This window comes from Anser brachyrhynchus (genome assembly GCF_964034855.1).
Source record: "Anser brachyrhynchus genome assembly, chromosome: 5".
Lineage (NCBI taxonomy): Eukaryota > Metazoa > Chordata > Aves > Anseriformes > Anatidae > Anser > Anser brachyrhynchus.
Genome location: NC_137699.1, coordinates 45,077,984 through 45,101,371, shown reverse-complemented (window position 1 = coordinate 45,101,371; position 23,388 = coordinate 45,077,984). Strand labels below are relative to the sequence as shown.

Here is a 23,388-nt window from a genome sequence, read left to right as displayed (position 1 = left end):
CATAACGAGGTGGTGTCCCATCACACTGTTCTGATGGAGAGAGAGAGAGAGAAATCCTCTTCAACGTTAATTTGCCATTTTCTTCCAAAGTATTTGTCAGCCTGATAAAGGTTGGTTGTGTGTTACATGCTGAGACAGGAACCTCTGTATCTCAGGATGTTCTATAAATGCAGATTTGAGGTGCATTGAGATATTTGTTGGTTTAAAAGATAAACTTAGATTTACTAATTTAGCAAACAGTTATTATGCCAAGGTTAAATCAGAAATTAGAAATTCTTTAGTTCAGGAAGATTTTTACTGCATCTTTTTTTTCCTCTTTACTAGAGTCACCCATTTGTTAACTCAAATGTTAATGTGAATGATATGGTGGGTAGAGTATACAAGATAAATTCATAGCAGTGCACGTATAAGATTGTTTTATCAGCTCTGGATGATGGTTAGGCAGGACTTACTGCTTGACATGTAGACTCTGGCAAGAAAGCAGAATGGGATTTTTGGCCTAAACTAAGCAGAAATTTTATTCAGTTTATTCAGATTGGGGCACTTCATTCTGCATATTCAGACACACAAGCCATTTCTAATTCACATCAATAGGTCATTTTATTTTTATACTCTACTCCCATATGTAGCTTCCTTAAGATGACTGCTACATTTGAATGGGCATCACAGGTACAGAATGCTTAATGAAATATAATAAAACTACTTTATAAAATCTATGGTACTATAAGAACTCCACTGTGTCACACAACACAGATACTCAGATCTTGTCAGCAGTGGCAGAAGCATGAAATCTAACTGCTCTGAAAAGGTACTGCTTCTACGATACTTGAACAACAGGAAAACTAATAGCTGCCAGCAGTACGGGATGTAAGGCAGACAGATGAGTAGTGCTGCTCCCATCCAGTGGAGGCTAACAGTGCCACGCACTCGTTAAGTTGTTGTGTGTTTGTTATAAAATAACTGTGTTGCTGTGGGTGTTGGAATTAATACTTAAGAGAGTCTCAGTACAAGGTATAGTGTATCTCTGGAACAGTGATCATCTGCTTCTGGAGGATAGATAGCCTTGTAAGTCTCTCACTGGTGCTTGTTTGTTTCCTGCATCCAGTGTCTCCATCAAAAGCACCCAGCTGGACCTCCCCCTCCTCCAATTCGTCTGAGAGGCATGCCCATGCATCGGAGAGCAGCTGGACAACCAACTCAGAGGATACCAGCAGCCCCAGCATCGCTCCATCCTACACAGATCTGCAGTCAGTTAATACTGAGGACTTGACTAGTGGTGGAACATCTGCAGCAGATTCAGCTGGTAAGAGGGGAGCTTCAAGTTTCTGTCTCAATCTTTTTGACGTTACTCAGACACGGTGCTCAGAATCGAACTACAGGAAATGCATCCAAAGCAGAACAAACTCAAGGATTAGGCAAACTAATGCTTTTTTTTAAGGTCCAATCCCCAAGTAATCTCACTTGGATTTTGCACACCCATGATATGTGCAGGTTGCCAAAGTAAGAGCCAAACACAACTGTGTACATGTTGGTGGACTTAGCTCAGTGAAATGCTGCAGTATTTCTTTTGCATACCACATCAGCTTAAGCTCTTGGTATATGAGGAGCTCGCTTTCAGTATACTTTGGGAGAAGTCCGGTGCCCTTCCTGATCTTCTGTGCAGAAATGTTTTTAATTCACCAAAGTGTTCAGCTGAGGCAGGCCCAGGTCTCCACACTTCCCGCAGTTTCAGTGAGTGCCAAAACACAGATCTAGGCTGCTGGATGCACTGTTATTGTAGAATAATAAAAAGACAGCGTAGGAGATGACAGGTGGTGGTTCAGCAGCAGAATTTGATCCATTAAGGATATTGGCTGACCTTACAGTGATCTGTTCATGCCAGATGATGCCCTGACTGCAGAGAAATGTGCTGTGTGGCATTGCAGCTCTTTGCACCTCAGCTGTATTCTAGAACCTCTGAAGCAGGAGAAATATAGCAGAGTGGTGCCATCAAAGTCATGCAGAGCTGGGATGATGAGAACTCCTGCATGATAAAGCAGACTTTCACAGAGCACAAAAAGAGCTCCTCTTGGGCTTGCCATGTCAGAACACAAAAAGGAAAGAAACAAGTAGCTCCAGGAGCAGGCAATTCCTGGAGCACCTGCAGTATATTGGAAGCTATCCAGATGAGTCTGAGGACAGTCAGTGGCTACCCAGTTCAATGGAAATTGATTTGCTGGTGCCATAATAGCTCAGACAAGTAAGACATTTAATAATGTGTTTTGCTTTAGGTGGTGAATGTAACAATGTGTGTAACAGATGTGCTTTGCTGCTCTAAAAAAAAAAATCAACAAAAACAAGAAATCAAATTTTAATCTATTTAGTGATGATCAGGACAATGCAAGTAGATCAGGTTCAATATTTTTTCAAGTAAGAAAAATGTATAGATGAGAAAAGCTTGAAAAAATCTGGTCAGTGCTCAGAGAAAAGTTATGTTAGCAATGGTGAATTTTTATTGCCCAAACACCATAGAAGATAATCTTGGATCCACTGTCATATCACCACCGGTCTTGAATTTATGCTGCATGCAAAATGCTTAAGCATCTACTGTATGTCAAAGTTCAGGGCACAGCATTTTGCGAGGGAACAGATGAAAGCCTGAGGTAGGTCTGAATGCAGGCATACACAGAGCTGAGTCCCAGTGGTGAGAATTGTAGTGTCCAGGGCTGTTAGGCTATAAGCAGGTAAGACTAGCTGGCAATCAACTTTCTCTCAATTTACACAAGATGTAGGAGCAAAACCATTCCATGGGCTTGAGCTTTATCTAGCGCATGTGTTTATGTAAGATACGACCTCGGAAGATATCCTAGAATGATGGTAGAGACCTCAGCAATCCCAGTCTGGGAGTTTACCCTCACTACGGGAGGGACCACAGAAAGCCTCCTGACTGATGGAGTCAGGATAAGCTCAGTGATATCCTGTAAAGACAGTGAGGTTTACAGCAGTGAAGGTAAATACAGCATGAGCAGACCTGAAAGCAAAGATTCGCTCTTCAGAGAGCAGTTAGAAGATGTTGTGCTTTATTGCCAGTGCTGGTTTGAACTCCAGCACCAAGAAGCCTTTTACGATACCTTTGTTATATGAGGGACTGTTCCAGCCTGCAGCAGCTAGCCAATAAATGTGGATCAGACTGTCCATATAACACGGGCATCTTTATACCGTTATAACAACAAGAACTTTACAAGCCAGGGATTGTGAACTGCTAGGGTTTCACAGTGTTTGTGAAGCTGTATTTGGTGCAGTGGCCTGTAGCTTCAGAGCTTCCTCCCATGCATTGCTGTGTTGCTCAGCTTGGATCAAGGAGCATGGAGAGAAGCACTTTTGGCATTTGTGCTCTACTCTGCAAGATAAATAACATAGGACATCTCTGTTACTGATACAATTGAAGTATTTATTCATTCTGAAATGGATGCCTGCCTCCATTTTTTTTAAAGAAAGACCAAATATCTACACATAAGGGGAGCAAGGGAGAGGTTTTCCTTATGATTTGAGATTTGGAAGCCCTGAGATCTGTTCAGAAGTTGCACACAACTACCTCACAGCTAAATGTTTCACATTAGAACAGTGTGTCCCTTACATAGCTTGGCTTGGATTTCCGCACTTCACTGTTCATCTCTAAAATAATTTTATTTATATAAATTAAAAATAAATATTGACTTATTAAAAATTAATATATGTAGGATCTGTATGTAACTAAAATAGATAAGATGTATTATACATTAGCACATGTAATATTTAATAGAATAATAAAGTCTATATTACATATAATCATGAAGTTCATATATAATCATATGCATTATATATATTATATATGGCATATATTACTCTGATTTTGTATGATACAGGCATAGAATTATCATATATACGATATATGTTTACACGTATATACAGACATACACACACACCCTTGTGTAGATGTTTGCTGTATATTTTAGGAGTTTTACTGCCAGTTCTGTTGTTGTTTATGCTCTGATTGGTATCTAAGGAGAGCTGCAGCTACGCCAGGTTTGATGTTGACAGTTCAGCTTGCTGAGCAGTTGTCCTGTTTGGCGTTCTCCTAAAACTCCAGGACTATTGGGGATTGTGAGGGAATCACTCCGTTATTATTTTCTAACATCTGCATGTTTGGAGATAGAAGGTTGCATGTGTGACCCCGAATGGCTCAACATTTAGAAAGTTAACAAATAACACAAGGAATTAACTTTGAGAGTTTTGTTATTTTAAAAGTAAACTGTGTGTTTTAAGGGGATTCTGCTGCTTTCTTTTTAAAACTTGGAGATGACAGCTCTGGCAAGCTTAGCTTCAGCTAGTTCTTGAAGGTGATGGAGGGCAAGTACTAGCTGAAGTTTGAACTTTTCAAACCTTCCTCCTCGCCTTATATGCAGTAGTTTTCATACAAATACTGTTTCTTTGACTTTAGCCTGCTAGATACTGAGTCCTGGTATTATGACTGCAAGAATGGTATTCTGTAGGTTTCAAACAAGCAGCTTTGAATAGATTATACAGCTGCGCAGTGTGTTGGCATTGAATGCAAGAAACTGGCTACAAGCATTGTTACAAGCTCTGGAGGTACTGAACATTAATAACCAGACCAGAGGGGAAATAGCATATGCTGACAGTTACCGCCTTCTGCCCAGAACTGCACTTCAGCGATGCTGTGTAAATATTAACCAACTTGTTTTGGTTCCAAGTCCCAGACACAGGACAAATTCTAGGTGGGAGAGCCTGCCAAAGTCAGCTGGAGAGACTGCACAGAGGAGCATCGAACCCTGCCTTCAGGGAGGAGGGGACTCAGGAATACGATGAGGAAATAGCATCCAGAATCTGTTCTTGCACTTGTTCAGTGCCAGAAGCAAGTTTTTTTTTTCTTCCTCACATCCAATACTAGCCAGCAGCTAGCAATTCAGGAATTTTATAAACCAGTTTTAATCCAATATTTTTCTTAAGATATTTCTAACTTCTTTAACACGTGTGAGGTAGAACAGGAAAGCTAAGTCTAGATAATTCAAGCAGTGGAGAAGTTCTGATCCCAAATCAGATCTGCGTACTGGAAATAAGTTCTTCTTTAACACTTCACGAATGCTTTAAGGAACCCAAATATCCCAGTGTCCTCTGCAAAGGTATTGTTGGAGTCACTGTCTTTGTCCTTCCTTACGGCAGGAAGGAGAGGCACAGGAAATCTGTCAGGTGAGAGAGGGAAATGTTAGAATGAGGAAAGAATCAGTACTGCAACAAGCCAAAGTATATTTCTATCTATTATGTTGAGAGAATTATGAAACAGGCTTGGTCTGCAGTCATCTTCTAAGATCAGCAGGGAGAACTATAATATTCTGCATATCTCAGGCCAAAGAACCTCACCCAGTCTTTTCTGCACCCAACCCATAACCACAGTCTGAGATACTGCATATTCTGAGCAAGTATCTCCGTAACATTTTTCTGATTAATATTAACAGCAGCAAAGCTTGCCCCTATTCAGCCATCTCCAGCCCTTCAAAACTCCAAGTGTTTTGAATATGCAACTTTTTAAGTTTCAAAAAGGATTGCCCTAGTGATAATACTTAAAGCAGAATCGAGATGTCGGTGAGCTCAGCTCTGCCAGCCCTTGTGACCTCAGCTGAGGCTAAAAGTAGTCCACTAACCTCAAAAGGTTCAGTATCTGCTTCATCTGTCCTCTAAAAAATAACTCTGATTAGTTATCTTCTCTGTTTCCCTGCCTTCCGAAGAAGAATGGTGTAAGCTGCTGTGGGACTGTCAGATTCTTGCTTGTTCTTCAGGAATGCTGATGAGTTTCAGGAGGAGAGGATATAACATTGCTCTCATACGAATAAAGGAGTTAGAAGAAAAGTCAAAAATGTCTGTTCCTACTCATTCCTACTAGGCTGTCTTATCCTGCTTTCTCCTGTGAATTAGTCTGGCTTCCTTTGCATCCCTGAAAACATCAGGTCTAGGAGAGGGAAGAGGCAGAGTAAAAGAGGAGAAAGTGATGGTTTGAAAGAACTGGGTCTGATTTTCATTGTTGTGTAGGAACATTTCAGTTAAAAACATATATACATAAATATGTTTTAAAACATATATATATATAACATACAGATATGGTCATTTTTCTGTTTAACTGTTTTCTTGCCTGTTTGCCAGGGTAGAGTCAGTTCTGACTCCACCTGTGCTGTTGGCCTTGTTCTGCAAACAGCCAATGGAGCATCTCCAAGTTGAGGTGCTGGGAGTCATTTTTTTCCTCATGGCTATTCTGAAGTGCAAACCACGGTTACTGTGAATTTGTACCAGTTATACTTTGTTAAAAAAAGCACTTAGTGCTGAACCTACACGTTGTTCTACATGAATGTCACGATTTCCACACGTATTCACTGATGTTTTTACATAGCTGGAGCAAGTGAAAGGGAAGCGGACAGAATTCCAGCCCCAGTCATGGGACTGAGCTGCTGATCTCCCTTTATGTGGGCAATATCCCGAGAGAATAGATGTGGGTAGCTGCTTTGTAGTTTATCTCATGCCAGTGAGGCGAACTAGGTAGTGCGAAGCCCTGTGTTTGTGTTTGCAGTGCTGCAATTCTTCAGCCCCTCTGTTTACATTGGCTCCAGTTGCTTTCTAGTGCTGTGCAGAAAGCCACATGCCTGTGTGATAAGCTGGAGGAGTTCAGAGATTTTGCAGCTGGGCAGGACATTTCAGTTTGAAGCATAATTGGAGATGGAATACTTGCATGCAGTGGCCATCTGTGCTGAAAGAAGAAAACCTAGGCTTGTTTTGTGCAATCTAAATTACTTCTGAACTTAAAGCCACTGGGAGTGAAGAGCACGGAGGCATCTCCCAGCACCAAGCTTTTTGGTACAGTATGGAAGTGGAACACATCAGTGGCAATCTTCAACAGCATTATCTCACCTTTTGTGTTCAGTTCCTGGCAGCGTGCTGCTGTACCACTGACAGAAGCCAAAAACAGTACTGTAGCAATACAGCAGTCATAGAACCACAGAATGGATGGGGTTGGAAGGGACCTTAAAGATTACCTTGTTCCAAGCCCCTGCCATAGGCAGGGATGCCACCCACTAGATCAGGTTGGCCAAGGCTCTATCCAGCCTAGCCTTGAACACCTCCAGGGACGGGGCATCCACAGCTTCTCTTGGCAACCTTCTTCGTGCTGCACAGTGACGTGCCTGGCGCCCCATGGAGCTGGCTGCACTGCTTCTGCCGTTGTCAAGCGGTAGGTAGCTGGGTTCACAGTGCAGAGAAGTTACCTACCAGGGAACGCACCTTTTACACTGTAAATTCAAAGCAGCAGAAAAATAAGCAAGGCTTCAGCAGTAGTAGTAATTAACAGGAGCTGTAAATTGTTTCATGTGCTCTTAATTAGAGATGTGCTGTCCCAGTTCTGTGTGGAATTTCCTGCCTGAATAAGAAGGGGCTGAACAGAAGTGGCAATGTAAAACAGCAGGTGAAAAGTCTGGCTGAAGCATACAGCAAGTAAGAATGAGTGATTTCATTATGCCCAAATGTATAGATTTGCTTGTTTCTCCCTTACTGTGATATTATCTAAAACAAAGGTTCAAGGGATCACTGGACAGCACAGGAATTGGAGAAGTGCTGACGAACGCCTTTAGAGGATCAGTTACAGAGTCACCTTCTCAGTGTGGAATAAAATGGGAAGCAGGTTTGTTAAAAACAGGAAAAATGTAGGAATTATTTAAACAAAACCTCTAGCTTCTATGTTGACAATTTATTCTTTTGTGCCCACTTAGAAACTTTTCTTAATTATTTTTGATGTTCACTTTTATCAGAACTCTTGCCTCCTTTATTCTTTTATTTGGACCCAATGTTAGGGAAAAAAAATGACACTTTTTGATCATTCAAGCCAGAAGTGACCACAGTTGGATGAGAGCACTGTAAGGAGATTGTTGGTGTGTGCCTCTGCTTGAACATGTCTGCTTTCTAGCTGGTCTACCCTTGATCAAACCAAATGTGTTGGAGCACAGATATGACATAAATGGTGTAGAACGAGCTTGCTCATTTGTTATTAGAAGCAATTTGGGATTGATTGTCCTTAGTGTTGGCAGATGAGACTGAAGTCCTCTTGCCTAATCTTAGAACAGATATAAATTGATATTTGCATTATGACTGTGCTTGTTACCCAACAATAAGAGGAGATTTCAGGCTACTTTGTTCATTCTGATTTTGGTTACTAAGACTGAGAATTGTGAATCTGGATTTTGGGACATGTATGGCAGTCCAATATACTGGCATGGCATAATTTTCAAATAGCTGCAGCTCAATATGCTCCTCTCCAAATCTAGCTATTTAGATTAGTAGGTAAAAGGATAGTAGAGATCCTTTCAGCATACATCCTGTAGTTCAGTGCCCTCATTCCCCTTACAGACTTTGCAGAAGTTATGCCATTTAAGTGCAGACTTTACTCACCAATTCACTGAATGGGGTGTATTTTCACAGGTAGATGTTTTCAGAGAGCTTTAAACATGATTCACTTAAGATCACAGGAATGGAAGCTATTTCCCAGGACACCAACTGTAAATGTATTCATGACCACTTCCTATCCACTTGTTCCCATGCCAATATTGCCTTTTAAATAGCATTTTGCCCTCTCCAATGTAAGTCCCTTTAATGTATTTATACAGTGTAATCCTATCCCTCAATGTTTTTATTTTGCTGTACTGAACAAGACAAGCTCTTCAGTATTCTGGTTCTCCTTTCTCCTGTTTCTCTCTGGTGCTTCTGTTTGAATTAATCTTTCTCGGATGTGGTAATCAAAACTGCACAGACTAAGGTCTCACCATAGCCTGATGTCATGATAATATTTCCCTATCTTCTGGATTTCTCTCCTTGATACACCCCAGGATCTTACTTTAATTTATGCTAGTGCATCAGGCAAGTACCTTTTACTATATTCAGATTGACATGCTTTATCCTAGATCACTCTCTTTCATATCTAATTAGTGAGTTCCTTCATCATTACAAATGTATCTGTCCTTAAATGCCCGAATTATGAACTTTTTATTGTTTATTATGTTTCATCCCATTTCTGTTGCTCCAGTCCTCAAGATGAACTGCTCCTTTCTGTATGGTATTTAGAACTTCCTTTATATAACCAGTTCCTCCTAATTGTGTGCATTCAGCAAATACCATTAGCGTGCTCTTTTCTGTACCATTATCATTAATTAAAATGCAGATAAAAGTAGTCTGTCTTAAAGAAATTCTACTTGTAGCTGCTCTAACCTAATATTTCTCTTATAACATAATAGCCATCTTCCTTTTAGATGGGTTCTTATTTTTGTCTTAATACTAGTATCAGTCTCCATTTGGACTCTTTCCCAGGTGGCACTGCAGTATATGTTTTTTCTAATGCCTACGGATCTATCTTTGGTCTGGAAAATCAGTTGTCAAAGAAATCTGTTTGCTTAAGCTGGAACAAACTACTTCTTTTAAAACTAGTTTCCATCTCTTTTTTCATCTTCTACTTTTCACTCTTTCATTCCAAAGTCTTGCATAGTGTTGCAGTCTGATTTCCAGCCTTGTGTTTTCCAAAGTCATTTTTACCCCCTACAAATAGTTACCATGTGTGCTGTTCTCCCCTTCTGTGGTACCGGTCCCATCTGAAGTGATTCCTTTAAAATCCTCGTGATCGGAGCTGTAATATGTCAATTCTTGCAAAGTTTAGGGATGGGGCTTATCAGACCTCCCGATCTGAGTACAGTAACCTCTTCAAAATGTTTTCTTACCTCATTAAGGTTAATTTCCTCTTCCACTCCCTCGTTCTGATTATCTATCCCGCCTCCTGTGCTCTTATCACTACATTCTGCATCATCATTCTTATTAAAGAGTAGTAGCAAAGTATTCATTAGCTTTGGGGCAATGTCTAGGTGTGTTAATGTTTAATTATCACCACAGCCTCACTTCCTTGCTCTTTATATGTACACCTGTGTGGTTTGCTTTAGATCCAGTGTACAACATTACTGCCAAAGATTATTTCTGAGGACGGTAGGGCCCATTAAGCCTCAGCTTTCCAGGTAGACCAGTCCTGTATTGGCTCTATTGAGCTTTCATCTTCAGTAAGAGTTCTAGTTGTAGGGGAGAACATAATGGAGATACTGACAAAATAAGTCAACTTGGTAACACAAACAAAAATATCCTTCATTTCAGTTGCTTAAATGACGTTAGACCAGAGATGAAACTAAACCTGCTTGGAAAATCAAACGATTAGGGCAGGATCGCTTTCTGTCAGGTTTATGTGCTGATTAGTGCATGCATAACTAAATTCATGTTTGGGAAGGAAGGAAAGAAATGCATCTTCAGTGTTTATACCAGCGCAGTGGCACAATTCCACTGTCCACAACTCCACAACTGCGCTCTGTGGTCAGGAACATTTATTTTACACTGGCTCATACTTTAGCTGGTGTACCCAAAGTGCTGGCTCTGGACATGGGTTCAGTTTTACCATGCCAGTGGAGAAGGTCCCGGGGGTGAGGAACGTGGGGAGAGCTGCCAGAAGTGGGGCAGCGTGGGCAGAGGTGGCTGATGGTGTGGGGATAGAGGGGCTGTGCGCAGGTGGGGGCTCCGACCTCACCGGGAGCTGTGGATGTGGTCACCATTTTTCCATCTCCTTGCAGCTTTCTGCCTTACTGTGCATGAGGATACAGGGCCCACATTGCCTGCCCTGGAGAGGAGCAGGAGTGGGAGGCTTTCTGCTCTGCCTGCTGCTAGGGGTGTGGGAACTGCTGCTGGCAGGAAAAGCTGCCCACACACTTGGCAGGACTGGGGCAAGGAGCAGAGGGCTGTCGGGTAGGAATCAGCTGTTGGAGGCAGAGCAAGCACTCTCTGCCTCTGGCATAGGGTAGCCAAAAATCTGCCACACCTGGCAGTCCAGCACCTTTGGCTGCCATTTACGTTTTGCTTTTCACTGTCTTTGTGTCTGCACACACAAACAAGCACGCTGGCACCTGAAAGAGGCGTAACTCACTGTGCTCGCCGTGAGACTCTGACCTCTGTGGGTGCAACTGCCTGTAGGAATCTCCTTGCTGGTTGAAATCTTTGTGTAAGTAGGACTTGAGAAGGTAGGTGCCTGTAATAGACACCTCTTGGCTCCAGCCCCAGGGTTAGTTGATCATTTTCACAAGCACAGTAATGGAACAGCAATTACAAAGCACACTGTTTCCTGAAACACCCTAAGGCAGATTTTGGGGCAGTGGATTAATTTAATGTTTGAGCAGCATAAATGCAGATAAATTAACACTTGGGTGTCTTCAATGCTCCATACCAAAGTGAGAAGTAAAGTGTAGGACAAGGAGGTCAGTGGTTCCTAGCAAAGGGTAACTCGTGATATAAAACGGACATGTTGAAGTAGGTGTTTAGTAAGTAGCTGTTTTGAGTATTATCTGACATGCAGATAAGGTGTAAGCTTAGACTTGCCCCTTTCCCAGGTTTCACATTATGCTAAAGTAGACCTTTAGAAGTCCTGGTTTTCTGGCTCAATACATAAAGAGGATGGCCCGCCACAGCAGCATTGGCATGGCTGGAGGGAGCAGCATAGATCTGAGTCTGGTTTCAGACTGATCTGATAGATCTGAGTCTTTTGCAAAGTAGGGGTATATGCTGTACTGTCATTAACTGCTGAGGTCTTTCAGTATTTAAAATAATCTCTATCTGTACAACTGTGTCTCCATATAAAGGATAGGTACCTAGCACAGGCAGCTGCCAAGCTTTAGTCCATTTTGCATATGCTTTTTCTTAATATGTCCCCAATTTGATATGGATCCTCTTTTTTGGATTTTTTTAATGCAGTTGCATAATGGTGAGTGTAGTGCTGGGATGTACATGTTCTTACAAGAAATATGTGGTAAGACTGTCAGTTTTGAATGAAGTGAAATAAATTCATGTTCTTGCATAAGCACCAACAACGGTCTTGATTCTCTTCAGCAAAACATACAGCGAGGTCCTCCTCCAGAGAAGCCCAACAGAAATGTTTGCTCAGTGCAAAGAGCACAAGGATTTCTGTATGGTTGTGCCTGCTATATCCTGCCTCCCACTAAGCACGCATGTGTATGTGTCATGGTAGGCACAAGTCTCGTGGAGGGATCTGAGCGGAAGCAGAGCACAGCACACAGGGTCCAGAGAGTATTCTGGCCACAGGGTCTTGCCAGCAGAGCAGACAACTGGAGGGTGTTAGCTTATTTGACACGCCAGCCGGGATGCCAGCTTCATTGCTTCACTACCCTTCGGGACTGCAGAGCTCGGTCTCCAGCACAGTAAGTTGGCTCTGAAAGTGGGACATGAGGTTCACCCAGGGTGCTTCGCTGCGCCTCCTCGGCGGCAGGCCCTTCACTAGGCAGGCAGAATTAGGCTCTGGGTGGGAAAGTTTACACAAAAGAAATAGGGGGGCTTTACTGGAGGCTTTGCTTTCACGAGCCCATCACTCCTCCTCCCCCGGATTGATTTGTTTGTTCAGGCTTGGTTGCCTCCAGCAACACATTATTAGTGTGAACTATGGTGTATCCTGGGAGACCTGCAGGATTCTCTGCAAACCTTTTGAATTCTTAGTCACCAAGGAGGGGGAGACAAAAAGGCATTTCACTCTGTTGACGCAGTTGCGTGTACATTGTTCCCCTTTTTTGAATGTTGGCGTGTCTCTCTGGCAAATGCTGTAACTGGACTCCACAGTCTTCATCGTGCTTCTTCATCTCAGGCAGTAGAATATCATTTTCTTGGTAAAACAACCAACCTGCACTGCCTTAAAGGCTGTATTTGAAACCAGGCAATCTACTATGCCTAGCTGCGGAGGTTTCAGCAGGGCTGTGCACTTGTTATCTCTGTACACACAGGTCAGCCCTCGCGGATGGTAGACTTCAGGCTTTGTGGGTATGTCTGGCCTTAAAGTAAACAAAGATTGCGTCATTCATGAGCAGTTTTCTGCTTGATTTGGCAGGGCCACAAAAGCAGAGAAGACGCAGTGACATGGATTTGCAACACGGGTATGTACTCAGAGCTCTGCTAAGGTCACATATCTATGCTTAAATCAGTGCCACTGCAAATTCTTTAGATCTGAACAAGTATTATGAGAGCCTCTCCATGATGTTGTTAAACCCTGTAGGTACACGTTTCGTCTCTGCTCAATTTGAAATTACAGGACTCACTGATTTTCCTCAGAAACCTGCTTCAGCTCTTTTGGCTGCTTTGTGTCCTGGACTTACAGGGACCGGCCTGTCAGTCTCAGCATAGTTAAAACATTTTGAAAAGTATTTTATTTCTTGGTTAGTCATGTACATGTCCAGAGGCAGACAGTGTCAGACGAACTGAGCTCCCATGAAGCTCAAGGTGGGTTAGCTGAGAGGTCGGTGCTCCAGTAGCTAAGGCATCGACACCAGATGGCATCTCTGTAACAGAGCAGAGTCAGATATGAGGCACATGACAGTGGTGCTGGTGGTAAGGGGATGTTTCGGGAGGGCAAGAGGGTTGCAGGAATACAGAGAACTGCAGAGCAGTGGACGCGCTCAGGGCCGTGCCCCCTGCACCCGGGGGCAGCGCGTCCCTCGGCCGGCCTGGTTGCTGCACTGAGGCTTCGGCCCTGCCCTCCATACCCCTGCCGGGGGGCTGCGGCGGAGGGCTAGCTGTGCCCTGCGGAGACTGACAGTCCAGCTGCACCCACAGAACAAAACCAGCTTGTCTCACGCCTCTGGGCACTGGGCAACCACACGGCTGAACGAATGGAGCAAACAGGTGTGAAGAGAGAGGCGGAAAGGGAGAGGGCTTTGGCCGGAGCCAGTAGCTCCCTGTGTGCGGGATGAAAGGAAAATCGGGGCAGTGGAGACCAGCAGATCAGAGGAGCTGCCCTTCAGTGCGGGAAGGCACTTGAGGTTAACCCATTGCTTGCTGGGGGCTTGCTGCCAAGGACATCTCAAGTCAGAGAGCGTGTGACTGGGTCCCGGCACGCTTCTGCTTTTGTGCCTGGAAACTCAGCTCGGGCCATCTGGGCTTCTTTTTCCAGGGAAGAAATGAGGAGCAAGGACATATGAGGACACATGGGTAGCCTATGCCTTTTTTCTGAGTTTGAATTATTTTTTACCCTGTTAAGTAGGGAATGGCTTTAATCCATATGCTCCAGCCCATCCACTGTTTTATGGAGAGGTTTCAAAGTAACTCTTAAGCCTCCTGACTCCCAGTACTTTGGAGAGAAAAAGAGAGCCAGCAAAGGCCTCCTGGTGAAAGATAGTTCTATTTGGGTACCATAATTGTAAGTGATACTGCTTCCTTACATGTTCTTGCAGTTTTAAGGAGAAAAGGCTATTTTCACTTGCTGGTCTTTGTACACTTCTAGAGCAATCTTGTATTCTTTCCCAGAGGGGACTCTTATTTCAGGCTATAAATTTCATTCTTCAGTTAGCATAGTCCATGCAGTGCTTTGGGATCATTTTAGTTGGAAACTGCCTTATTATGTGCAGATAAAATCATAAGTGAGGTCATTCTTTTCCTCCAGAAGTGCCAGCCTTCCTCATTTGCTAGATTTTAGTAAAGCCCTTGAAGACATTTCCCAAACATTCCAGCAGACTGTTGTATGAACTCCAAACACCATCGTACCAGAACTGGTTACTTCAGCTTCTTCTTAGCAGGTGAACATCTTGCCTTCTGTCAGTGAAGGTAAAGTGGGCAAAGGGACTGTCACCTCCCTTTACTTGGCAGAAGACCCCTCTACATGGGGAAGAATTTCGTTATAATGTGCTTAAGAATTTAAACTTCTGTTCATTGATTTGGTAATCACAGTAGCACTGATGCAAAGTAATGAAGTAATGGTACTCCTTGAAAAAATACATACCAGTTTTAGTGGTAGCTAATCCTGCACAGAAGTGCCCTATAATGTCATTTAAATTCATCAGTGATGATAATTTTTGCAACTCACAGAAATCTGAAAGTGGAACTAATTGTGCAGTAATCATTGGAGGTAAATATTCTTCACTGTTTTTCCCTCAAAAATTTAAAAACCTAATGCTGCCTCTATATTCCTTAAGTGTTTTTTTGTTTTTTTAAAACCCTTCAACTCAGAATATCACAGCTATGTTTGGAAAATGCAGTATTCTGTATTTCTTTCTATAAATGGAGCTGGCTTTGCAATGTGTTTAACAAAGTCAATTTCCACTTGACTACATAGATCCCAAAGGGAAGATGTTTAAAGAGAGGAAAAAAATGATATATAAATACAGAAATATTTAAGAAAACCTCCAAGCCATATGTCGAATCTGCTAGCATAGTTTATTTTAAAGTAAATTTCAAGTTAGCAGCTGTACAAAATGGTGGCCATACCAGTTCTGATGAAGGAGGAAGAATAACTGCTAAAATCATTAAGGCAATGAACTGGGACTCAGACAGACATGATATGTTCCTTGCTGTCTCTTTGTCCTCTGTGATGAATGGCAGGACAGATGATAATTCTCTTTATTACTAGCCCTGTAAGGATAAAGTCACTTTTAATTCCTGTGAAGAGGAAAGACGGGAACAATGAAGATCCTCCAACATAAGGTTCTTCTCTATGGTTTGTCCCACAGAAGTTCGAATGCAAAGGCTGCCTTTATCAGCTGCATGTTGATTTTCTCAGCTTCTGATGCTTTATAATTTGTCTATGAATTTTAAAGAGCATCAAATGTAGCAGAGATTAAAAATTAGCACCCTTTGTGTCCTATTGAAAGCAGAACAGCCGCCCCTCCTTCTTAGGCACTGCAGTTCTTTGCTAATAAGGCTGACTGAACAAGTCTTCATTAAACTTCATGTTCCTGGACTGGAGAATTTATTCAGCCCCGCCATCCGCTCAGACCATGACCTAGACAAATCAACCGTAATGCCTCAGATTTGAAAGGCCTTTGTTTGTCTTCTCACATTCTTTACGCAATTAGTAGCTCTGCAGCTTGTCTGCTTGGGCAAGGTGGGGTCACAGAGTGTCTCGGTGTAGCTACTGTTCTTACTGACTTGCCAGGGGCATCCCTCAAGTAATTCAGTCCCATGTGATTTTAGCCATGCAACTCCCTGTCCCATGGTACGTAAGGATAAAGCCAGTAACATCCAGCTCTCACAGTCACTCTGTACTGCCTGTGCCTGCAACCTGCTCGGAAATGTCATAGGCCAAAATTTCCTCTAAATTGGTATAAACAAACTTGGTCGTGCAATATGTCTGTCCTTGAGGTGACTGAGTCTGCTCCCCACTTCCAGGCACTGTTGTCCAGATGTTCACCACTTTACCACTTCTTTTTTCAAACAAGATACCTTTTTTACAACAGGTATGACTTCTGTGTATCATGGCAGACTACACACAAGTCTTAGATGGAAAGTCATCTTCCACTTGAAGTTAAAGCTATTAGAAACAACACCAAATAAAACAGCTTTTTGCAAGAGTCATGAAAGCCTTAGGAGATACTTTACAGATATGTAATTCCTTGAGCATGTTGGAGTTTGCTTTGCTCCAGAAGAATGAAAGGCCAGAGATTTAAATTGTATTTCTTCATCATAAATCCTGGGGATGATGCATTTACTTTGGCACTAGTTTTGCTGCTTCTTCAAATTAGGTCTCTGTTCCCCTTCAGCGTTACTGCATTGGAGGGAGTGGTATGATTTCCATTTATTATGGTCAGGAGCTAAGATTTCAGGTTTCTTCCCCCAGGCACTGGCTTACGCAGCATTGAGGCCTTTGCCTTTTCTGTGCCTTAAAGTCACAACACAGAGGAAACATGCAGCAGGTAAGGCAGGGTGCTCCCTCTTTGTGTGTGCACATACGTATGTGTATGCATATAACTAGATGCATTTCTATATATGTGTGTGTGTGTGTGCATTTCTACATGTCCTTTTTTGTAGATTCTTGCATGACATGAAACAAAATCTAAGTAGCATTTATTGTCAGAAGGGAGGGGCAAGCATCAGGCAGACCCACCAGAGTGGTTATTGAATCAAGCAGTTCATAACAGTGCTACGAATAATATCCTTGCTTTCTGGTCCCCCTTCATACCTCTTACACACACAGATCCAGGTCTCTTCGGTGTAAAGCATGGCTTCACAGCACCAGGCAGACCATTTTCTGTTTAGGTGTCATCCACCAGTTTGTGAGGAAAAGACCGTTTTCCAACTCTTCTGAGCCAAGCTCATCTATGAGGGGGACAGAGCTCCTGCCTGCAACTCGGATTTAGAGAATGGTTTGGATACATATGATAGGAGATGCACTCAAAGGGATCTGTCTAAGAATGGAAACCTTGGTGTGGATTTGAATGGCATGGTTAGGACACCGCTGGGAGCGAAGAAGGCATCTCTGAGAGTTTCCAGCATAAAAACTGGAACAGCTGGGCATCGGTCTGAGGCCTGTGAACTTCTCTATACTGTCTTTTTCTCACAGACCTTAAATGCTTACTGGCAAAACACTGATTCAACATGTGGAAACATGTAACAAGCAGAGACTCATCTGAGACCATGGCTCATAGAGCTCCCTGATATTAGTGGGTTTGGCTATTCATATTTTCAGTCATGAGAAGCCATATTTAGCTCTAATGAGTGCCTGGATTGAGCCTCGTGTTATATAGCTGAGGATTATCTGGCTTGCAGTTAATCTTTCCTCCCACTGTATTTTGATGCCTTTCATTCCTTAAAGCTTTGTTCCTCGTATTTATTTTGTTTTGTTTTGTTTTCTGCTTTGAATATATCCTGGCCCAAACCACCTTGTCCATCCTGCCAGGATGGTGCTCCAGAAATGCATTCTGGGCCACTGAGCTTTCATTTTACCATCTTTTCCTCCCAAGAAAAGGGTTCTGGCTCCTGTTCAGAAGTCATTAGTTGCAAAATAAGTTATAAACACAAGACAAACATGGCTGGCATGGGATTGTGTTCAGCTGAATTGTGCAGGCTGGCTTTGGTTTGTTCTCGCTCTCAACTGCTGCAGGATGAGCACGGGCCAGCAGTGACAAGATACTGCTTACGAGCAAATCCTTATCTGTTATCTACACTTTAAATGCCTCAGGAAACAAGAGTTGAAACAGACTTTGATCCAGGTTTCATCTTTTGTAAGGGTGAATATGAATAAAGCCTGATGAGCTGTGATGAAAAATAGACCTGGTGATCATGGGGTAGCCAGGAGAGCCTGTGGTTTCATGTGATGAGATCCATTAGGCTGCCGGACTAGGCCTCAACGCTAAGGGGAAAAGCACCACTGGTTAGTTGTCAGAAGGGCAATCGTGTTGTCGTAGAAGGGGTCAACTCAATAGCTGGTTTTAATTGTTCTGCTGGGGCTGTTGGAAAAGTTTTGTGGTTGTACTGGTTTTCCAGCACCTCCATCAAGGTTCACGGTTAAGCTTTGAAAGACTGGACCTGAACTAGCAATAGCGTTGTGGAGAGGGTCCTTCTCTGGGGTGAGGGGCGTGAAGCTCCAGCTTCTGCCTTGGGTAAACAAGAATAAAGTTGAACCTGGATTTCCTGCAACCAAACAGGAAGCCTTAGTCACCAACCTAACAAACATTTTGAGTGAATTTATCCCTCTGATTTTTCAAAAAGGCTGAGTCTTCAAGGTGTGTTCAGCTTGGAGATGATAACAGCTTTTTAATGCCCGGGTTTTTTGGAAGGCGGTATTTTCTTTCCACAAATCTGATTCTACTCCTAATTTCAGGTAATCACTGCGTATTTTAAAAGTTTTTTATCAGAAAAGGGTCAAAAGACTAATACCACATGAGAGAAAAATTATCTGTTGCCTGAGGAACAAGTTTACTTCAATATTGCCATAACATCGTAGAATCCCATGCAGTGCTCCATCTTGGTGGCCAGATTAATTAGGGACTTTAATTGGGAACAAGAAACAAAAGAGAGAGTCTAGGAAAAGATGACTTCATCTCCCTGTTCATCTTTGCTGTTTCACACAGAAAGACAACAGACAGAACAGTAGACAAAATTATCTACATAAAGGTTTAACTTGGCTGAGGAGAGGAAGGATAAAATGAGAAAGGATCGTTGTTCACTTGGAAAGTCACAAGAGCAGGTTCAAGTTTTCATCTTTTCCAACCAGGGTGTTTGTTTAAGCCCTACACCTTTTACAGTTTTTGCTTAAGCAGTTTGTCCTTGGGCTGATTTCTTCATCTCATACTGCTATAGCCTCAACTTGCTACAGGCCAGGGAATTTTCAGCCTCAGAAACAAAAGGTGCCTTTTTTCACACAGGTAGAGAAAGCCCTATCTGCTACTTAAAGCTATTACACAAGGCTCAGGAGGGAAGTGAGCAGTGACAGTGTTGCAAAAGGGATGGCTTCATGGCTGGGGTCGTTAGAAAACAAATGATCCGGCTATGCTATTAATTACCTAATTTCAGGCTCAAATTCCCAAAGCCCTAGATAGAGAGGCTGGCACAAGGGGGCAGGTTTTGTGGCTGCTCTTCATTTGTATTTCTTTCCAAGGAGGAGCATTTAACCACTGACTGCCTCCTCACCAGCCAAAACAAATGCACCCCATCAGTAAGGCAGTCGTGTCTCTTCTGCAGGTTGGCACTCACCAGCTTTGCTGCATGCTCTTCAGCATTTCTCCCACCTGAAAGACTTGTGTATAACACTTGTCCCTACACTACCCACTATAGTCATTCCATCGTCTAGTCCCCCTTTCATCATTTAATTCATGGTCCTCGTTAGACCAAAAAAAAAAATAAAAAAATAGCTTGCTCTTTCCTTGTTGATTCTGCACGCTGCCATGCACTGCTATTCAAACTATAAAACCATTTACCTTCTTCAGTTAACTCAGTGTACTTAAAATGGTTTCTGTACTGATTTATTTTAATGGTTGGATGTCAAATCAGTAATTTATTGGTAAGCCAGATACTTTCTGGCATGATTTCCAAATTATCCAGATAAACTTGCCTTCAGACAATCTGTTTGTTTTCCTTAGTGTGACAAAATCCCAAATAAATTTTATTTCTCCATAGTAACCATTAAGAGAATATGAAAAAAAACCTGAGTAACCCTAAAAATGTCACAATGGAGAGGAAGGATGCTGGCCGTTCCTCAGGGTCACTGACAGCTTGTCCCTGTTATTTTGAGTCTTATGTCCAAACTTTTTGGGATGGGAGGGGAGAGCAATGACAGAGACAACAGAGGCTATGCTCAAGGTTTGGCAAGATTTGGGGGGTATTTGGCAGATGGCATGTTTGGTTTTGGTGAATCAGGCTGCTTGGTGTATAGGCTCTATTTCCTTCTTTAATGTGGCTTCTATGGTAAGAACTGGAACAAACTTCCTGGACCGTGAAGTCTAATCCCCTGCTATCACGAATGGATGCATCCTGTTTCCCGGTCATAAATTTGTTGTGCATGGTCTTAAAAAACAGGATTTTCATGCCCTTCATATTCCTACTGTATACAATGTATGTATATATTATTTTTAATAATCAGAAACCTTTTCCTAATTTCTGCCCTTTACTTTGAAAGAGACATAGGAAAATACAAAGAGGTACAAAACTAGAGATTGAAATTGGTTGTCTTTAAAATATGGTAAGTACTTTGCATTTAAAAGTTGTCTCTGTATTTACCTAATCTGGAATAAATCCAAACCAGTTCACCTGAGAGCAAAAAAGAAAATTTCAGTCCTAAAAACCAGCTGGTACTTGAAGAGTTAATTGGAGAAAGTGATTCAGCTGCTGACACAGGGAGCAGGCTGGGGATTGCTCTCCCAAGGTGATCAGCTGAAATGTTTGGGGGTTTGGTTTTTCAAAAAAAAAAAAAAAAGGAAAGAAAGAAAAGTTAGTTTTTCTGTGAGAGGGGGAAAGGCTCAGTTTCTTGCACAGTTTCACCTGCAGTTTCCCACCCGTTCAGCCTGTTGATCGCAGCCGTACCGTCTCTCTCCCACCGCCTGCTTTCTGGGTGTGCCAGATCTGGAAGTAACCTGCACATTTTTCATATCTGCCCTGCCCACACAAGCAGGACAGGCTGATTGGCAGGCGGAGAGCCACGGGTCCTGCTCAAGCACGCCGAGTGCATACCTCCCCACACAACTCCCACAGGAGGCAGCCATGGACAGGCACACGCGCAGCCAGCCAGCCGGGGGCTGGCACTGCAGAACTGAAGTTATCTGATCCCCGGGTAAGCACAGCGAGAGGAAAATCCATTCATCCGAGCAATCTGGATTTTTTTTTTTCATCAGTGGGAAGAGGAGTGTGTAAACTTCACTTAGAAGAAAGGTACTGTAACAGTAGGGGCCAATACGTGGCTGGGTAGGTGGGTGGGTAGGTGGGAGGATGGCTGATGGATGAAGGACAGACGGAGAAGACTGGAAGAAGGAACAATCTCAGCCTGTGGAGTTCTAGGGAACCTGTGACACAATACCTCTCGCTTGGGAAAGTTTTATTTCCAGGAAGACTTAGGTGCTGTGAAACTGGTAGGATGAGGCAGAGGGCTGACTTTTGGTCCTCCAGGAACAAGTGATTGAAAAGAGGGATTGTAAGTTGTATGTATACAACTAAACCAGCATGTAACGTCCTCCTGTGCTGTGCTCACAGTGCCTGCTGTGCTGGTCCAAGTGCACTGTGTTTTAAAATCGAGAAGGATGTGGGGGAGGAGGGCGGTGTGGTTCATGAACTTTTGTGGGAGGTTATTTTCTGATCAGACGGAGGAAAAGTAGGCTGTTTCCTTGTTGATAAAAGGTGTTCTCTGTGCCATAAGAAGATAAATTGAAGCATACAAAAAGAGCTATATTAATTTTCTCCAAATATTGCTGAAGGGGTAAAGGAAATCCGTGTCTGTGCCTACTTAGGTGTTCAGAAAAGTGAAGGTTTGGAAGCAGGTTTTGCTGTGAGACCAACAGCTCTGAGCTGCTCTGTATAGAATTTCAGTGGGTGAGTGAGCAATTCAGATTAGTCAAGTGCTGCATTGTTCAGGGACTTCAGTGTTCCAGTATTTGTTGAAAACACAAGAAATGCTTTGCCCTCGTGTGTGCAGGAAAAAGCAGCTGGAATGACAAATAAGCATACACTTGGAACTGAGTTCTGAAATGCGAAAAGCAAAGTTCAGCTAAGTATACTGTGATCTACAGGAAAGGATAATTTGATACAAATTCTTTTTCCCTCTTATGTTATTTTTAAATAGTACTCATACTGCAGTATCATTATGTGTAAGAGCTTGTATGTCTGAGCACTCTGAGCTCAGGTTTTGTGAGGACATCCTCACGGATACAGTTATATTAGGCCTCCTGAATACTGTCCTGGTTCTCTTTGTAACATTTACTTTCCACTCCTTAAGGCCCGTTCCAAAGAGCTCAACTCGACATCAGCTCTCCATACTTAATCTTGTTACATTAATGCTTTTCTGTGAGGGAGCAGCACTGACATTCATCCAGCTATTTCTAAATTCATCAGGAAAGGGGAATGCCCTTAAATAACAGTTGCTATAATTTTTCTCATGCATAGTTACAAGAACAGCTGTTTTATAATTTACTAGTCACTCTGCAGATTAAAAGGTCAAAAAGTTTTAAAGTGATCGTGTAGCTGGAGCTCCTGCATATCGCAAATCATAGCACATCCCTGATTTAGTTCCCGTGAGAACAAGAATAATCCTTTAGAACAACTCCGAACCTGCCTAAAGCACTCCAGTGATGCGGAGACTTCACAGAGTTTTCGGTAAATCAGTTCAATAGTTAGTTTCTTTAGCTGTTAAAAATCTGCATATGATTTCTAATCTCAGTTTCTCAATGTTGCCTTCCAACTATCACATATCACTTTTTAGATCAAAGAGATTTTTCTTTTACAATTTTCTGTGTAGGTGCTTACAGACTGACTGTTCCTGAATCTCCTGTGAAGCAGCTTAAATAGATGAGCTTTTGTCTTTTGCTGTTTACTAGGATTTTTTTTCCTTTATAGTTCTGGTAGATCTTTGCTGAGTCCTCCTCATCTTTTCTACATCCCTGAATTCTGGATGAAAGACTAGGTCATTGTGTTCCACCAGGAGCCAGGCCAGGCTACGTGCACAAAGCAAAATGATTTTTGTTTTGCTTCATGTTTCTCTGTTCCTAAATCCTAATATTACATCATTTCTTTTACCATTAGGGTTGCACCACAGGTGACAATCATCCAAACCTTTTCCAGAATCACTGCTTCTGAAGGTGCCCTCCATCCTTTAAAGCTGCCCTACTTACCGCTGACCCTCCTTACCTGTGTGAAATCCGCACACACTGTCCCTAAGTACATACTATTTGAACACACCATTGTGTAAAACATATTTAGAGACAACAATAAATGATATTTATAAAATGATTTCCATTTCTAAGTGGCTCCTGTTGGCTCAGTGCAGCAAGAGTGGCTCCTTAGCGAAATTGCTGCTCACAGCATACAGGAGTCCTGGTTTGCATCTCA

The 23,388-nt window shown here is 42.5% G+C and overlaps 1 protein-coding gene across 2 annotated transcripts in view; it reads left to right on the top strand.

Moving 5' to 3' along the window:
• STON2 (stonin 2) overlaps positions 1–23,388 on the top strand; it is a 77,293-nt gene that overhangs the window by 23,412 nt on the left and 30,493 nt on the right. Inside the window, exons 1-2 of one of the 2 annotated variants that reach the window (XM_080593670.1) lie at positions 9,219–12,302; positions 12,980–13,025. In XM_080593670.1, coding sequence (XP_080449796.1) covers positions 12,246–12,302; positions 12,980–13,025 — 103 coding nt within the window. In that variant the 5' untranslated portion in view covers positions 9,219–12,245. Of the gene's footprint in view, positions 1–1,105; positions 1,304–9,218; positions 12,303–12,979; positions 13,026–23,388 lie in introns of those variants that run through there. The other variant, XM_080593669.1, reaches the window with a different exon arrangement.